This window comes from Drosophila persimilis, unplaced genomic scaffold (assembly GCF_003286085.1).
Source record: "Drosophila persimilis strain 14011-0111.01,24,50 unplaced genomic scaffold, DperRS2 tig00000002-arrow-pilon, whole genome shotgun sequence".
Lineage (NCBI taxonomy): Eukaryota > Metazoa > Arthropoda > Insecta > Diptera > Drosophilidae > Drosophila > Drosophila persimilis.
The window spans coordinates 20788022-20806620 of record NW_020825289.1 but is presented as its reverse complement, the minus strand read 5'-3'; the positions used below and the strand labels follow the sequence as shown (position 1 = coordinate 20806620).

General features: G+C 47.7%; 4 protein-coding genes across 11 annotated transcripts; 3 read left to right on the top strand and 1 right to left on the bottom strand.

Annotated features, from left to right (window-relative positions):
• Window positions 1-662: 662 nt before the first annotated feature.
• Window positions 663-5637, top strand: LOC6603155 (myeloid leukemia factor). Of its 7 annotated transcripts, none has more exons than XR_003408470.1 (6): window positions 663-760; window positions 1462-1679; window positions 1744-2281; window positions 3011-3232; window positions 3632-3996; window positions 4689-4750. XR_003408470.1 is itself a non-coding variant. In XM_002028134.2 (5 exons), the coding sequence occupies exons 1-5, from the start codon at window positions 699-701 to the stop codon at window positions 4816-4818; spliced, it is 1170 nt and encodes a 389-aa protein (XP_002028170.1). In that variant the 5' UTR covers window positions 663-698; the 3' UTR covers window positions 4819-5637. The 7 variants fall into 7 exon arrangements, 5 of the variants coding, with proteins under 5 accessions (XP_002028170.1, XP_026841978.1, XP_026841976.1 ...); XR_003408469.1 differs by lacking the exon at window positions 663-760 and adding an exon at window positions 1330-1403; XM_002028134.2 differs by lacking the exon at window positions 3632-3996 and having other exon boundaries at window positions 4689-5637.
• On the bottom strand, window positions 5588-6679 carry LOC6603156. Its single transcript, XM_002028135.2, has 2 exons — window positions 6652-6679; window positions 5588-6591 (listed from the first exon to the last, which is right to left on the bottom strand). The coding sequence occupies exons 1-2, from the start codon at window positions 6677-6679 to the stop codon at window positions 5714-5716; spliced, it is 906 nt and encodes a 301-aa protein (XP_002028171.1). The 3' UTR covers window positions 5588-5713.
• Window positions 6680-6863: 184 nt separating this feature from the next.
• Window positions 6864-9085, top strand: LOC6603157 (death-associated inhibitor of apoptosis 2). The gene is made up of 3 exons (XM_002028136.2): window positions 6864-7303; window positions 7364-8375; window positions 8445-9085. Exons 1-3 carry the CDS (start codon window positions 6923-6925, stop codon window positions 8531-8533), a joined length of 1482 nt encoding a protein of 493 aa, XP_002028172.1. The 5' UTR covers window positions 6864-6922; the 3' UTR covers window positions 8534-9085.
• Window positions 9086-10455: 1370 nt separating this feature from the next.
• On the top strand, window positions 10456-18343 carry LOC6603158. 2 transcript variants are annotated; one of them, XM_026985288.1, is made up of 8 exons: window positions 10456-10640; window positions 13536-14522; window positions 14584-15785; window positions 15883-16047; window positions 16119-16398; window positions 16465-17249; window positions 17317-17552; window positions 17626-18343. In XM_026985288.1, the coding sequence occupies exons 2-8, from the start codon at window positions 13661-13663 to the stop codon at window positions 18200-18202; spliced, it is 4107 nt and encodes a 1368-aa protein (XP_026841089.1). In that variant the 5' UTR covers window positions 10456-10640; window positions 13536-13660; the 3' UTR covers window positions 18203-18343. The 2 variants fall into 2 exon arrangements, with proteins under 2 accessions (XP_026841089.1, XP_002028173.1); XM_002028137.2 differs by having other exon boundaries at window positions 15880-16047.
• Window positions 18344-18599: the final 256 nt, after the last annotated feature.

The window sequence follows — 18599 nt, the reverse complement described above, 5'->3', positions numbered from 1 at the left end:
ATATATACATACATATAAATCCAACAGAAAGTCTATATATATACGATATATGAAACGTGTAATAAAATAAAAATTATATATTTAAAATGAGTTTATCAGATGCACGCATTTCTATTTTTTTGCTTTGAGCTGGAGTTCAGTATAGACTTGACTCGACTAAGCTGAAACTCTGCTTAATTTCATGGCCCTGTGCATTCTAGAATATTCTCGAAACCGCTTTCAGCGCGAAGATGCGTTTGAACAGCAGTACCTTTAGCGCCATCTGTTGTTTATAAATTTTAGACGACAAAAAAAAATATACCAAAAACGGGGTATTTTTTAGGCACAAATCAGCAAATTTTCCATCGATCGAATCAGGGATGATATTTGTACGGAAACGATAAGAATGTATTTCAATCGACGCAAAATTTAGCAACCAGATCATCAAAATAAATAGCTGATTATGGGCACCGAAACATACTGAAAAAGCAAAGACAGTATATTCTGATCATCTAGCAAAATATACGACAATTTCAATCGATGAAAAATTTTGCTGATTAAATTAGATACTATAATTTTGAAAATTGTGCGGTATATTTCAGTATATTTCTGAGGGTAAGACCGTATATGTTATGGATAAATCAATCCGGTCACACTATCATCTTGCGAGAAAAATTTGCTGCTAAAATTTAAACAAAACACGATATAAAACAAATAAAATGTCACTTTTCGGTGCATTGGGACTGATGGGAGACTTCGACGATGATTTGGGACTAATGAAGTAAGTACCAACACCTTTTTAGCCAGTCTGAACTGGCTGCAGCTGGTTGTTCCTCGGCACTATGTACCTACATATATGTGTATTCGTGATGCTCGGTGTGGCTTCTGAAAACAGCCTAGCGTTGGCACTTTATTGTTTATTACATAGGGATATAGGTTTTCGCACTGGCTAACAGTTCATCTCGACAATTTGCGGGGGAAATTGCGCAAAACTGACGGATACATGCAATGCTTCGTATTTTCACGTGTGTGTTCCAGTTTGTGTATGCGTGTGTGGGGGTGTGTGTGTGCAGCATGCGTGAAAAGAAGACGTAATAATCAATAATTTTAAAAAGAACGACTGCAGGGCCCGCAATCAATGCATTAAATTGAATTTGTTTCGTTTATTTCTGCGTCAAGCTAGCAACCCCTCAAGCTAATGTCACACACAGGCAACAAAAACCAGACAAGGGTTAGTTTGTTGTAAAATGTTGATACAAAAATTCAAATAGATTTCAGAAACATCATATTCAAATTTGTTAGTTTTTGGGATTCGCTTTTATTTTGAAATCGCGATTTAGAATGAGTAAACAGTCGAAATCGAAAAAAAATTCTCGCAAAAAAAGATTGAATCCTGCTAATGAAGACGAGGAAATGGCCAAAGAGTATACCGTATATTGGGTAAATTAAAAAGTGTTCTAATAAATTCCATTATTCAAACAGTAACCACATGAACATGAACCATACCATGAATGCCATGGGTATGCAAATGCGCTCGATGAACCGCTTGATGAACACATTCATGCCGGATCCTTTCATGCAGGGATCGCCATTCGATCCTGGATTCCAGCAGGGCGGCCCCCATCAAATGGCTGCCATGCCCGCCATGGGTATGTTCGGCATGCCCATGATGCCAAATTTCAATCGTTTGCTCAATGCCGGTAAGTTCTGATCAAGCCTGAACAAAAATCAATGATCAATGATAATGATCCCTACCTTATATAGATATTGGCGCCAATCCAGGCGCTTCGTTTTGCCAAAGCACCGTGATGACCATGTCATCGGGACCCGACGGCCGCCCACAGATCTACCAGGCCAGCACCAGCACCAAAACCGGCCCAGGTGGCGTTCGCGAGACCCGTAAAACAGTCCAGGACTCGCGCACAGGCGTGAAGAAAATGGCCATCGGTCATCACATTGGAGAGCGCGCCCACATCATTGAGAAGGAGCAGGACATGCGCTCGGGCCAGCTGGAAGAACGTCAGGAGTTCATCAACCTGGACGAGGAAGAGGCCGAGCAGTTCGACCGCGAGTTTACCACTCGCGCCCATCGCGGAGGCGGTCCACACGGCCGTCATGGTGGCATGCAGGCCATTCGTGCACCTCCGCCAGCCGCCTCGACCTCTACACTGACCATTGAGCCTGTCGAGGATGACGACGACGATGATGACTGTGTGATCCAGGAGCAGCAGCCGCAGGGCCGCTCGTCCGCTGGCCGCCAGTTGCCAACGCTGCCAGCACCTTCAACGGCTCCGCACGGAAGGTGAGTGTGTGTCCACAGACGTTAACTGTGGCCTGATGTGGCTGCAGCTCCAGTACCCCAGTACGTGTACGCCCCGATACGTGTGTAGGTCTAGCAATTTGCGTTGTAGCATTTGACCCATACCCCCGACACCCGACCCCCGACACCCCACTTGTCTAACCCTCACACAACTTGTTGCTAAATTGAAACGTTTGTATTTACTTGCAGATACAATTACTAAAATCTAACGTACATACCAGTATATTTTACTAACTATCAGAACAAAAAAAGAATTGAATTGCATATTATAAATGTCTGCTTTTACATTCCCAACAACGTTCAAAAACCAAAAGAAAGCCAAACCAGAAAAGAAAAGAAAAGTAAAGAAAATATATCAAATAATGATCATATACTATATATATAACGAAAGACCAACACTGAGCGCTGAGGTAGGCGGCACTTTCCAAGAAGATCAAGAACCTTTTCTTTTTTGTAAAATTTGTTCATTGTTTTCCTTTGCCTTTGCCTTTACTTTGCCCACCCCAATCCACGATTCCTTTGGAATACTACTTCTTTATCGGGTACTCTACTCCACTCATTCATCGCCTACCCTAACCACTCTAGCGCGTTAACGCGTTATACGCAACGGACTGCCTCGAATAGTTGCCAACCAAACACACCAAAGACTCGCCAAACGTATTGTAATATTTTCCAACTTTTCTTCGAATCGATTCCATACTACGACGACAGCCGCAATGCTACAGCAGCAGCAACAACAACAACCACAGAGTCGTCCTCCCCAACGGTACATGATCCATCGAACAACAACTACGTGAGCATTGGAAATTCGCGACGCGCCTACATGCGCAATGGGCAACACTTGGCCACTCCCCGTCGACCTCTGCGTACCCCCGCGTCCTCGCCGCTGGCCACGATTTCCAGCGGCAGTCACAGCATTGCAGCCACGCCAAGGTTTGTTTCCCCCAGACAGATCCAGCCCAGGACAGTCTGTCTGCCAAAAAGGATTTGGCCTAATCTAATCCCTAGAAAAGCCGGCCAGCAGCCTTACGTTACGTTACGTTCAAGTTCTATTGCTTATATTTTGTATATGCCTACAAAGATCATCCATCTTGCAGCCTGCTTCGAGTTACATATTTGCAAAATACCACGGCGTTAATACCACGTTTAAAGATTGTATTCGGAAAACCGAATCCGAATCGTATAATCGCCAAAATGTATGGTCTGTTTTCCGATTGTCTATTTATATCCCTGTAGCTTCCTTACATTCGCAATTTACAACTCTTTTAACGACTTGTTGATCTCTCTCCCTCTTCTCTACCAACACTTATTATGTACTTTCGATTTATGCAGAGACTGGCGTCTATATAACTCCCGGTACCATCGAAAGTAGAACAGAAATCAACCAAAGCAATACAAAAACCGAAACTTATTTTAATCCAAGCAAACAATATTCATATGACCATATTTAACCCCAAACAACAACATATAAATCAACGTAACGATAATGACAACAGCATTCGGCGTTCTTCGATCATCGTGCGATCCAATACTAACCCCCGATATGACGTGACGCTCACGTTCGACGGCCGTCATCAATGCTACGCATCATCACAGCCACAAGCAACACCAACACCAAACCAACCATCGTTCCGTCAACGCCAACGTGTGCCCACGCAATGCAGCAGTTACGCCACGAGCCGTGCCACATGCTATGTGTAAGGCTGCCGCAACCAACTCTCCTCCCACCACCACCACCACCACACACTCCTTTAGCTCTATATACTCGCATATGTATAACATCTAGTATGTATTGTATGTACTACAAACAAGAGAAGCATGTAGCGGGTCTGAGTTGTCTTTTTCTCGTACTACACTTAAAACCCCCACCGAAAAGCGTATCCGTATCCGTAATCCTTCAGTTATCATCTGCGAGGGCAACTGTATTCGACTTCGCATTTGATTTACTTTACGTTTTACTCTGTTACGACGCCAAAATTGTTCATCGACGATCTAAATCGAACGCAAAATTCGAACGTTGTTGTTGCTGCTGCTGCTGCTGCGGCTGCGAATTCGTTGTGCTACGGACTGCCATCGCCATCGACGCCTCCACCATTCCCCGTACTATTCTCTACGACACACTACTAACTGCGCGCGACCTATCATCCCTGCTGTTGCTCCCTTCATCTTAATCATGCTTACTCATCTAAACCACCACCCCCCGCCGACTGCTATCTTCCCGCCATCATTACCATATTACCATTTACGTTCCGTTTGAATTGGCCTGTCTACGAATGATTACCTATGATTTTGAGTCTTTTGTTTAAGTTATTTGCTTACGAAACGATGTTGAATCGAGTTGATAATGTCACTAATTTGTGTTTATTTATTCTTCAAATCCCATGACTAGCAAACATCCACATCCTTATGCGGCACATCCAAGGCGCCAGCAGCGCCCCATGAAGAACAGCCACCACCACCACACAGAAAATGGCGGCGAATCATCAAGTGCCAAGTCGGGCAAGCGGGCCAAGAAATAGAAGACACGCTCCCACTGCAAAAACACACAATTGTTCATCTCCAACCACATACAACTACACACACACGCACCACTGGACAGCTAACGCTGATCCTGTTCCAAAAGTACACTTAATTATGTTTTAGAAAAGATACACACCACACACTATACACACACACAGCTGTTTTGTGCGTTGTCCTGCCTGCGTTGTCGTGGGTTATATATTGTCAATTCCAACTAGACATAACTATCTGTCTGCGACAGGTATATGTTCCTTACCCGACTTTCGTACTGACCCGCAGGCATGGCACAAACACCGCTCTGGCATTGTCAAGCCGCTGCTCCAACTAAAAGCACTCACACTCTTCCCAGAAAATTTTCAATACAGCGAAACTGGCTAACGAATACTTGAGTTGTACGATAGTAAAAAATCAAAGTGAAAATGACTTGAGACAAGCAATGAATGCAATTTCGGTTTTACTCCTACTTTTTTGATAAATTCTCAAAACAGCGACACAGGCTAACGATTACTTGAGTTGTGCGATACTAAAGAATCAAAATTAAGATGATTTCAGACAAGCAATGAATGCCATTTCGGTTTTACTCTTACCTATTTGGATACATTCTCAAGTTGGTCTAGATTTGGTTAGACGCTAAGCTTTAATTACGGACCGGAGACGACGGATATGAAGGAATCTAACTAATTTTGAAGGATCTTAACATTACAATTACAATTCCCCCCAATATATATATATACACACGAATATATATAATACTAAATAAGGCTTAAGTAACGTTGATGTGAATTTAATTAAATCATTAAATACATTACATTAGTAAATGTAAAGCGTATGTACTTTGCTTCCGAAAGACAGGCCAGGCCGGTCTGCCCCGCCCCAAGACCACCTTTTGCACTATTAGTCAACGACATCCATTTGCGTCTCCTCAGACTCTCGCCAGTTGCGCTGCACCATCGCTATAAGCTGCTTCCAGAAGACCGTGCCCCTCACATAGTTGCCCAGGCAGAGCAGGATAAAGGCCCAGGCCATGCCCAGGTAGTAATCGGTCTGCACCTCCGGCGTGTTGGAAAGGGGCTCGGTGAGCGTTCGCTGCAAGATTTGTGGATCAATGCTCTTGGGATCCACTGTCTTTACGTTGGTGTGGCGCATGATGAACCTGCCAAAGGCGCGCTTTTCCGAGTCCGTCCAGGAGGTATCGTACTTGATCAACGGTCGTCCCTGATGGAAGATCATCAGCGTCGGCAGCGAAACAATACCGAACTCGGCGTTGAAGGGGGTAAACTCGTACGCATCGATGTAGGCGACGGGCAGCGTGGGAAATAGGTGAGGCAGAAGGTTTATCACGGGCGCCACACGAGAGCACTCCAAGCTTGTGGCCGTGCAAAAGTGGACAACCACACAGCTGCCGTGCTCGTGCCGCTTGGTAGCATTGCCAATGGGCTTAAGCAGGTTCAGAATCTCCTTGCCACTCCTCATTATCAGCAGCTTGGGCACAGTCTCGGTTCCGTTGCCATTGTCGGCCGCTGGCTCCGGCTGCAAGCACTTGATCATGATGGGCGGCTTGCGCTGCGGTGGCAGCTGAGTCAGGTGCAGTATATGCTCATCGTCTGGCGCGCAAGTATGCCGATCACCCAGTAGGGCGAACGATTCAAACGTATACTCGCATTGACCGCGAGACTGTCCCAGGGAATCCGATCCATTGCCGTAGAGCCCAAAGTATTGCAGGGCACTCAGAAGGCCAGAGAGTTCAGCATTTGATCGCGAGATATACAGAACTGCAATAATAAAAGCAAGTCACTCTATTGTCTTTTCTCAATATTCTTCAAAACACTTACAAAATATAAACAATAAATTTTGGTTCATTATGCTTTGCTAAACAGCTGTTTCACTAAAAACAATGGGACCGAACTCTGAAATGCCTCTCTGAATGCGATAGTTATGTCGATAGTTCTCCATTCTCTAGCTGGCAATCAATAATTTTTCTTGTTTTGATTTTCTGTCAAAGAAATCCTTAAATTACATCAAATTACATCACTGTAAGGAGAATTTCATACACAACAGACTATATAGACGAACGGATAGAAGTGACTCTTTTGTGCGTCAACAATGACGGAACTTCGACTGGAGCTGGAGAGCGTACGCACAGCCACATTTGTGCAATGGCCTCTGAATGCCCCCGTCAGTGCCGAGGATTTGGTGACGAATGGTTTCTTTGCCACGGGGAATTGGCTGGAGGCGGAGTGCAACTGGTGTCATGTGCGCATCGATAGGTGGGAGTACGGGGATCAAGTGGCCGAAAGACATCGACGCTGCTCCCCAATTTGCTCCATGGTGCTGGCCCCCAGTCACTGCGGCAATATCACGCTGAGTCAGGAGAATGACAGCGAAGGCAACACCATGGTGGATGGCGGCGGTACTGCCTCCCCATGTGCCTGTCCTGATCTTCACCTGGAAGCGAATCGCTTGGAGACATTCAAGGACTGGCCAGTGAGTGAAAAATAGACTCGATCCTCTAGAAATGCATAAATCTCACTCTTTTCCCCCTAGAATCCTAACGTTACGCCTCAGGCTCTGGCCAAGGCTGGTTTTTACTATCTAAATCGCTTGGATCATGTCAAGTGCGTATGGTGTAATGGCGTTATAGCCAAGTGGGAGAAAAACGACAACGCCTTCGACGAGCATCGACGCTTCTTCCCCAACTGTCCGCGTGTCCAAATGGGACCGCTTATCGAATTTGCCGCTGGAAAGAATCTGGAAGAGCTGGGAATTCAGCCCACAACCCAGCCGAAACTTCCAAACTTCGCCTGCGTGGACTCGCGACTGCGCACGTTCACCGACTGGCCCATTGGGAACATTCAGCCTCCCGAGCCACTCGCCCAGGCAGGTCTCTTTTATCAGAAGATCGCTGATCAGGTTCGCTGCTTCCACTGCAACATTGGTCTGCGCTCCTGGCAGAAGGAGGACGAGCCCTGGCACGAGCACGCTAAATGGTCGCCCAAATGTCAGTTTGTGCTGCTGGCCAAGGGACCAACCTTTGTGCGTGAGGTGGGTGAGGCTATGGCGGCATCGTCTGGATCCCAGATAGCAACGGCTCCTGCTCTCCAGCTGAATGCCCTAATGGATGAGAGCCCGGCCAAAGAAGCCCTCGCCCTGGGCATAAACGGAGGAGTGTTGAGAAACACTATTCAACGCAAGCTTTCCAGTTCAGGCTCTGCTTTCGAAACACTGGATGAACTGCTGCATGCCATCTTCGACGAGGCTGGTTGTGAAACAGCCCTCGAGGTGCGGGAGCCAACAGAGCCGACTGCACCGCCCCTTGATTGCTGTCAGGCAACCACCAGCAAAGCGGCAGTATCCTCCGATTCCATGCAGAACAAGGCAGAGCCGTCTGTCGTTCCCGAGGCGAACATCTCGGAGCAGATGCAGAGAATGTCTGTGGCACCGCCAAATGGCAACATTTCACTGGAGGAGGAGAACCGTCAGCTGAAGGACGCCCGTCTGTGTAAAGTGTGTTTGGACGAGGAGGTTGGGGTGGTGTTCCTACCCTGCGGTCACTTAGGTAAGTCATGCCATGCCCCCCCCATCTATATGCGCTGTTATCTCAATCGCAAACCCTCTCTCACTGCAGCGACATGCAATCAGTGCGCTCCCAGCGTGGCCAACTGTCCCTTGTGCCGCGCCGACATCAAGGGATTTGTGCGCACATTTCTATCGTAAATCAGCCGCTGGCGAATATCAATACAAAGTACATATACGTTAGATAATTACTAAGGGTATTCCTTCTGCGTGTTTGGCAATAACAGATTTTTCAAAATTTCATTTTACGTTGGGCTCTGATTACCGCGCGCTCCGGTTTAGAGCAAACACGAACCAAATTAAATTAATATCAAGCAAAACAATAGTTCAAATAATCTGTTGATAAGCTAATGGAATACGAATACCTTTAACTACATACCTACTAAGAAACCTACAAAGGAACTGTGTGCAACTGCGTATACCCTTCACAGTCCATAAACTAAGATCAACACTCTAAGAACTATAAGCAATTTCCTATCGCTAGATTGAATATTTCTCTCTACTCTCCAGCTGTGAAGGGTGCAACACAATCACATCACGTTTCTATGTTTTGTTATCGTACTTCTATTAACAAGTGTGTTTTTTGTTGATACTGTTTGTAAACCGCTCGCTGATAGTCTAGACCTACACAAAACTATACTAAATCTAACTCCAAATACGAAATATAAAAATATATTTAAATGTTAAATGTGAGCCTGTTGTCCCCCGCTTTTCAATTCAAATCGCGATCACTATCGATATGGTATTGATTGGTTTAATTAGGTATCGATAGGAGCTTTTCCGAAATGAGTAAATTCGGCATACCCTGGGGAAAAGCTATAGAAAAGCTTGTTTATTTTGTCAATTCATCAATCTATTCATTTAATTTTCAACGGTATATAGAAATCCAATAAAAGCAAGTATTTCGAATAGGCCAATCATGTATAGAATTGATTCATCAAACGTATAAAATTGAGTGGGCATAGATAAAGGCCCGGTTGACAACATTTAAATCCTTGTCGCTCACATTCAAAAAAGTTCGATTTGGCGCGCACCACTCGGTGTATTTTTCAAATGAGACCGTATATTTTGGTATTTATTTGAATCGGGTAGAATCTGTAACAACAATGAGTCCCATTCCATGCACACATACCCTGGGGGTAATGGATGTTATAGAACTGTGAATATGTTTGACATCCCAGGCAAAAACAATTTATTTCTGAAATATTTTAATATTATTCAATATTATTTATTATATTTTTTTAATATTTCAACGATATTTTGAAGCTTATTGTCTTCTTGTAGGGACCAAGAATAGGTATCAGGATCGAGATATATATACAAAACACTCATCATATAAATGAATATGTCTAAAAAATGTCAATTTGAGAAAAGGTCTTTATTAGTTACATTTTATCTTCATATCAATATATATACTTTCATATACAATTAACAAAATAGGGTATACAAAGGCCTATACTACGGCTTTCACGCAATATAGCGACTCTTTTTTTGTTGAACTTTTTCGTTTGAACCTTTTTTTACAATAAATACAATAAAAGCAAGGATTGAAAACTATCCAATCTTGCAGAACATTTATTCATCAATGGGATAAAATTATGTGGGCATTTCTAAGAGATTTAATTAATCAGTATTATTCAATGGAATATAAAAATTGAGCAATATGAACGAATTTCCCTTTTCGTTTGTTTTGATTAACCTATTTCGCTACTTGCTTTTTGTTTGACATGTTTCGCTAAAACCGCATTTTACGCAAAATGCAATAAAAGCAAGTAGTTAAAATAAGCCAGTTAAGTAGAAAATTGATTCATTAATCGGATAAAATTATGTGGGCATGGCTAAATGTTCTATATAGCTAGTAATATTCGTCGGAATATCAAAATCGAAGAATATTTTAGTACAACTTGACTTGGTCAGTATTTTTACGGTATATTTTTAAAATGAGACGGTATATTTTGGTATATTTCTGAGGGTAGGACCGTATATTTTAACCCGCGGTCACACTGGTGTGGAGCGGCAGCGTTTTTAATTTTTGTGTGGTTTTTATTTTATTATTAACTTTTTTTGCGCTTGAAGTTGTGTGGTGCGGGTCGCAGCGTCCGCAGAGAACATTGTTATTAACTCGAATGTCGCCTTGGCCGGGACGGTAACGCAATCAGCTCTGGAAAGCTATTTATTAATTTTTCTGATGAATTCAGAGGAAAACAAGATACAAAATATCAAAATTACCAATCGCGTTCACGTGTGTGTGAGTATTCTTCATATAAAAATACATCTAACTAATAGTGTGAGTGTGTGCTAGCGTGAGTGTGACTGGTGCATTATGCTAACTGCTCGTACTAAGTGTGGGCGAGAGAGAGAGAGAGAGAGAAGGCGAGCTAGACCTGCGATTGTGTGGCAAGTTGCCCCACAGCTCCCTTTTGATTTGTTTCGTAAGTTTGGAATCTTCTTTCTGTTTGTTTGCTCGTGCGCTTGGAAATGGAAATGCGAGAAACAAAAGCAGCACACACATACACACTACATAGTAACCAAGGAGAGAGGAGGTAGAGTGAGAGCGAGAGCACGAGCACGACACGTATCTGCAGATCTCACTATTTCTACCCGAAAGTACTACTGCTTCCACACACACACACAAACACACACACACACTAAAATGAAATCTGAAATGATGTTTTTAGGCTCGGGGCGTGCTGCGCATACGCGGTGGTTCCATTCCGTTTTTCGGGTCACTCTTTTGGGAAAACAGCTGTGTGGTTCTTTTATTTGTTTTTGGATCGCTTAGGGAATGACCAATCCCACTTAAGGTATTCCCCATTCAAACCGCAATGGCAAATCCAGCACCACTCAGCATTCTTTCATTTTTTGTATTTCGCTGGAAAACAGTTATTCATAAGTAGCGGATAATGTGTCTGTGCGTATGTTTCTATCTGTGTGTGTGTTTGTTTTGTAAAAGCGATTTCCACAACGTAGAAAAAACAGAAGCAGGGCAGGGCTCCCTTTCACGTTCCGTACATGTTCTGCGGCATGCCAAATGAGCAGATAAACAAATAAATAGCGAAATTCCCGCTATCCAAATTGCTTGTTCGTACAGATTCTGCTGCCTTTTCTGTATACATTTGCACGATCGTTTGTTTTGCAATTGACCCAATGCTTTCCTCAAATATTGAACTTAATTGAACGTTCTGCAGCAGTTTGCAAAGTACTCGTACTGGTTGTTGCATTACTCATACATGAGACTCCTTTCCCCCTGTGTATCCCCCCACAACAGTGCCAGTGCCAGTTCCAGTACTAGTCAAGCACCCGGGCAGGCTTCGGTGGAAAGAAAAACCTGGCAGCTGTCAGTTCTGTCTCTCTCTCTCTCTCTTTCTATCCCTCTCTGTGGCGTCAAAGAGGAAATGGCGCTGAAGCACAGGAAAAAACGTGCTGCACTTTGATTTTCTTTTTGTAACCATAATAATAGCTATAGGGACGGACTGGAGGCTCACATCGAAAACGGTACCATTCGGTGCTGCGTTGCAACCCCAGTTACACACACACACACACACACACACACCGTAGCAACCAATACCAATACCGATGTGGCAAGGAAACCACACTTGCCAGCATCGGTCGCGATCATTGGATTGAAGCTGCTACGTGTGCGTCGTGTGCCCCGTGTGCCCCAGCATTAACTAGTTTTGTTTTATTTGTTTGGTGAATGTCAATTTCATTGTAAATTGCATTAAAACTGCAACGAAAAGAAAACAAGTTGTTAGCCAGCCGCCCGCTTTGCCGTTTGGCAGCTGGGTGTTGCCATTTTTTAGCCCCCACCGAAGGTCATTAGCAAGGTATATTCAACAATGCGGTAAGGCTCGACCCGTGCCCGGTTACCATAGTTTCTTTGCCACCCCATTCCTTCGTCTTCACCTATCCAGACGGATGCAATTGACATAGGTGCTTAATTGATAATTCCTTACCTTCTGTTCGATATACCTTGATCATTCGGAGCATAAATGTCCGCCGTGCGGAGTTGCCAATTGCAAAACTGCATTTTCAAACGGCAGCACTAATTGTCTTGTTTACCTTTATTTCTCGGACATTTGATGCGAAAAAACGAGAGCAGTGGCGAAATTTAACGGTACGTCTCCCCAGAGACCCGTACCGGGCATTATAGAGAGAGAGGGAGAGAGAGAGAGGGAGGGTAGTGGTGTAGTGGAAAGTGTGTGTGAATCTGCGATCAATGGCATCTGTTCGCTAAATAATTTGACCTCTCGAGTCAACAATTAATATATGGATGCCGCTTATTCTATTAGCCGGAGACAGCTGCATACCGCCATGGCACCACACTACTCCCATACACAGGTTAACTGATTTTCTTTGTGTGTGCCCTAATGCGATGCTGTGCGGTGCGGTGCCTATCCGATCTCTTTAAAGTTTTTATGGCCCCAACAAAACAGCGACGGCGACAAAACTCTGTGAAGGTCACGGTTATACATATGCAAAATCGACCGAAACAAGAAAACCAGACCAGACCAGACCCCAGAGACACTCTGTGTGATTCAGCCAGATTTTTCGACTTGAGGCCGAAAACACGGCGGGCAGCGTCCGAAAAAGAAGAAATAAAACACAGAAATTTGACTTTAATCGAGGTAACGTGCCAGCAGCAGCGGCAGCGACAGCGACAGCGGCTCGAGTGCCTAGTCCGCTCCAGTCCCCCCCACCACTGCACACACGCCACTCCCTTTTGAGATTGTTTATACGAACATATCATGGATGAAAAAAAAGAGTTATTAACGGAAGTACATTCACCTGATCAGTTGAATGAACATGCGCCTCTCCACACTGTTTGCTTCTACTTTTCTCTCTTTCTGTTGCCCGTGCCGTATACCCATTCCACATATGCATATACTCTATGTATATGTATTTTCTCGACCATTTGCGGCTGTCACAAAACGGACAGGTGGGGGGTGGGGGGAGGTTTGTTGGCGGACGCGATTCACTCACGTGCAAACAATCGTAAAAGCTGAGAGCACGCGCTTGTTTGCATTTGATTGCATTTTTGCATATAACGCCAGCTGATTTGATCTCCAGAAGCTGACCTGTCTCAATGTCCAGATAGTGTACAAGAAGTTTGTTTAACCAGTTTGTTGCTTTTCGTCATCAGGAAACATTTGAAACCGCAGCCCCTACCCAACACTGGACCCAGCGGCGGCAGGATTACAACAGACGCCAACCCCAACACACCAGCCAGCCAGCCCCATCCATCAGCTGTGCGGCAATGCCAACAAAATGAACAGTAAAGAACAAGCAGCAGGCCGGGTGGAATTCAAACGCAACTCAAATGCCTACGCTAGTCTACCACCCACACCATCGACATCCTCCTCGGCAGCAGGTGCCTCCACAGGACACACAGCGGGCAAGCCGCGCAGACAGCAGCAACAACAACAAGAGGAGCCAGAGCGTTATGGACTCTCGCACAGCCTCTCGAGCGAATCGATCCGGCAGTCCTGCGACTATTACGACGACGAACTGAGCGATGAGGATCTGATTGAGATCCAGCAAACACCACAGGGCTTCCACCAGCAGAAGCAGAAGCAAAAACAGCAGAAGCAGCCGCTACAACTGCAACCCATTAGCTTTAAGATGGAGATACACGAGGACGACCGAAGTGCCTTCTGTGGCAGCCAGGAGATGCAGCCGCCGCCCCTGAGTACGCCCATCAAGCGAGATCAGGCCGAGACGAACGAGGCCGAGCTCTGTGTGCTGAATGAACTGGACGCCATACTGGACGTGCACGGTGCCTCGCAGCTGAATGGCAGCTCCTCTCGCACCAACTCCCCATCGCTGAACAGTGCCAGCGACGATGACAAGGTGGAAGACTATCTCATGGATCTGGACAACTATCTGGAGGAAATGGACAATGCCCTGAGTCGAGAGGACTCTTTGGTCATCATTGATGGCCACTCAAGCCTCAAGCGAGAGCCAAGAACGCGCACCCTGCCGCTGAGTAGGAAACGAAAGGCACACAAAAAATCCGCCCTTGATGATGATGCCACGTCCAGTGGCCTGATGGGCGACGGAGACTTCCAGCGGGAGCATCAAATACGGAAGACCTTTAGCTGCTCCCTGAGGCCCAGCACAAGCCAAGCGGGTGAGTCCCACAACGAAAGAATCGATAGAAATCAATAAATTACATAACCTTTTTCCTGCAGCCTCCCTGGAAGCGCCGCCTGACGAGCCAGTCGCCGATGTCTGGTGTCGTCAGTCCTTGCGACGCGCCATGGAGCAGCAGCACCACTCAGAACCAGATGAGACCAAAGCCACACTGGGGGAGGAGGATGACTTGCCCACATTGCTAGTGGATTTACAGCCCAGGCGGGAGGCGGATATGCGACGTTGTTTTTCGCAGGGCGATTGCCCAGGATTGCAACAGGAACCACAACAGTATGGCTCGGAGATGCTCACCGATGCTCACATCTTTGATAATCTCCTGCAGAACGAACAGCGGACGGCGGCGCGTGCCTCGAGCGAGGAGCGACCCCGGCAATATGGTCGCCGCCTGGAGGGACCTCCCACGCCGGCTCGTGGCAGCATAGCTGTGGGCCAGAGCCGTCCACAGAGTGCCCCAACGAGGGTGTATTTGCCGGAGCCGGAGACGCCGACGCATCAAATGATGACCACCTGCTCGGAGCTGAGTTCGGCCCGCTCCTCCCGAATGCCCAGCCCCTTGTCCCTGGTCTCGGATAGCAGCAGCAGCTCGGTGAGCACCCACGACCAGGAGGATCAGGATCAGGATCAGGTGGAGCTGCAGGCGCAGAGCACCACCATGTGCAGTGCCAGCAGCACCACCCCCTTGGAGCCGCTGCATCTGCCGCTCAGAGAGAAGTGCGGCTTCAACAGCCAGTGGCCGCATGCCGCCAGTCGCGCTCTGGCCCTGATGGCCTGCACCCTCGGAGTGTTCAATTTGTGCCGCTTTGCCGTGCTCACCATGAACTATGGCGGCAACTTCTTGCTCCAGTTCCTGATGCTCTCCATTATCTTTGGCATACCGATCTTCTGGCTGCAGATGTGCCTGGGGGCCAAGATCCGTGCCGGCCCTGTATCCATGTGGAAGATCAGTCCGATCTGCTCCGGCGTGGGCATTGCTTTGGTCATGGTCCAGTGCTTCCTGGCCATCTACTCGACGGTGTCGATTGCCTGGATTCTGGTCTATCTGCGGGACGTCTTTCCCACAGCCCAACGCATCGGCTACCCCTGGCAGGAGGTGGCCTTTCCCTTTTGGAATCACACGGCCAACTCCACCGGGAATCTCACCCAAACGGTGGCCGAGTACTTCAATATTGTGGTCCTACAGCGGCTGCATCTGGCCAAGCATCCAGATGCGAGTGGAGTGCGCTTTCATGTCAATGATCGGGTAGGTGATTCGCCCTCGCTCCCTTCCCCACCCACTCTCCCACACTATTCCCACTTCCCCCCCGATCTAACCGACTAACTGCCTCTTCCTCCAGCAGCTGGCGTTCTACCTGGCCCTCATCTGGGCGGGCGTCTTCCTCATACTCTGCAAAGGACTGAAATCTCTGGGAAAGTTTGCGTATATCATCAACACCTTGCCCCTGGTGGCCCTCATGGTGGTGACAGTGAAGTTTCTCTATGCTGTGGATCCCACAACGCTCCAGGTAGGTCGTCGTCCCCGACAAATCCTCCTCCCTGAACCCATCTTAAACCCATTTCTGTTTGTTTTCCTCAGAACATTTTCGCTGCCAGCGATTTTGATGAGTTTCTGGTGAACTCCAACAGCTGGACGGCGGCCACACAGGAGACCTTCCTCACGTGGGGCCTGCTGGGTGCCTCGGTGATAGCCATAACCAGTCGCACCCATGCCAGTGCCTCGAAGGCGACTCTGCGACGCGATGCCATTGTCCTGGTGCTGCTCACCTTTCTGGGTTTGGGCCTGATGGCCCTGCTGGCCCTGTGCTGTGCCCAGATTCTCTGGCAGCACGGCTACATCTATGTGCCAGGATCCTTTGGTGAGCAATGGAGTAGAATATCGAAGGGAATAAAAGACTAATTGATACTTGATTGCTTCGCTTCAGAAAACGCCGACAGCTATACGTCCGTGTATTCGCTGCAAGCGAACACCAATCCCCAGCTGCTGTCGTATCCACGGGCGCTGGTGCCGCACTATTCGTCGTTCATTGGGGAGACGTATCGTCGGAATCGCACCATGATCCATATTGAGAGCGGCTTCCAGGCGCTGCGCTTCATCACCGAACTCTTTCCGGCCGTTCTATCTCTGGCCAGCGAGAGCATCTCCTGGGTTTGGGCTGCCGTAGCGTTCGCCCTGTTCGCCTGCTTCGGCTTGGCGCAGTTGTGTGTGATGTGGAAGCCCATCTCGAGTGCCCTCGGCAACTCGACCAGCTCCGTGCTGCTGAGCTGCGTCACCGGGCTGCTGCTGAGCATTCCCTTTGCCACCGAAGTGGGAATTTCGATACTGTACTACGTGGACTTTCTGCTGGGCGGCTCCTGGTTTATACCCATCATCTGGACGGCGCAGATATTTGGTGTGTTCCTGATACGCGGACGTCCCTACAATGGCGATGACTTGGTGAATGATCTGCGCATGTGCGGCTCCATGTCCGCCTTCCTGGCCCTCTCCTGGAATGTCCTGCTGCCCATTGGCCTGATCACGCTCTCGGTGGTCGACTACAAGGCATCGTTGTCGAATCAGTTCTACTATTGGCGCGGCAAGTCGTACTTTAGCTACTGGCTGCGGAAGACGGGCAGCCTCATCCAAATTGGCATTGTTTTGGTTATTCCCGTTACGGCCATCATCCAGATCTATCGGTATTTGACCCACGGACCTCCCGACATTCTGGAGGTAAGCACTCGCCCGCTGATTCTTTGGGAATCTTCCTTCAATCTCCGTTTTATCTGGCACTTTGCAGCGCATTCAACTGTTGTACCGACCGCCGGAGGAGGGAGACGAGCCGCGACGTCCATCGGCCCGGCAGGCCACATCGCAGGGCCGTCGCAATGCCTCCGGCCATCAGCCGGACAATGGCCAGCTTGACGCCCAGAACGATGCTCCGCCCAAGTACACGCCGCCGCCATCCTACACCACAGCGACAGGAGCTCGTTTGGCCAAACTTCTGCGCCAGAGTATTCGACGCAGCGTGCGCAGGTACAGAGTGCAGATCACTCCCAGATGAGCATAGGTTATAACGAGACTATCCCCCGTTCCATTCCATCCACAGAGTACTCGGGGGTTCTTCGAGCCGCACGCGACCCGTGCTGAGCATCGATGCGGAGTCTGGATCGCCGGTGGCACCGCCCGACTATCTGACCATTCTAACCAATCCGGCGGGAAGCAGCTCCCATGCAGAGGCGGAGCTATCGCCAGCTGGCAGCGGCAGCGGCAGCACCAGCAGTCCCGAATCGATTGAGATTGGGCAACGTCCCAGCCATGCTAGCTATGCACAACGTTCGCAGTCCCTGGGCCGGAAGCTGCATCGCCCAGGATCGGAGACAGTGTCCACATCGGCCATGGCCACGTTGGAGCGGCGTCCGTACACCGCCGAGGATGTGGTTACGATTTTGCGCTCCTCAGTGCGACATCGCCAGCCGCCGCTGCCACGTCAGGGCGGAGGCGGAGGCGGGGGACTAAGTGGCACTGCCAACACCTTGCCACGTCCGCCTGCGGCCATGTCCACGCACCTGGAGGACGCCTCGTTCCGCTCGATCGAGAACTTGGTGCTAAATGCCGAGCCGCCCGACCGGACGCCCGGCGTGGATGTGGAGGAGTGTGCGCAAAATAATACATCTGTGATTTAATTGACTAATTTCGTATCGTACAGAAGCCAGTTGCTGTACGATCCACATATCTGCTTGCTTTTTTTAGACTTGATTAGTGCTAGTTATACAAATACGAATATTAGTTGTAGTTATGCGAATAATAATGAAGGAACAACTAAACATTAACTGATCGACTGCAGCGTCCGACAGCTGATATAACCGGTCCTTAAGTCGGTCCGTCGTCCATTGATCGCCATCTCGACGACCCCTACCCGTAGCCCTACCCTACCTACCCTCGTGTCACATATTTCATGCTTATGGATCGGCGTCTGCGTCTGTCGACGCAGTTGCCCTTAAAATTATCCAAACAATGGGAGGGCTACGTGCCCGGTAGTTAAGGGCCGCGTATTTAAAAAACAAACGAAACCAAGAGCTA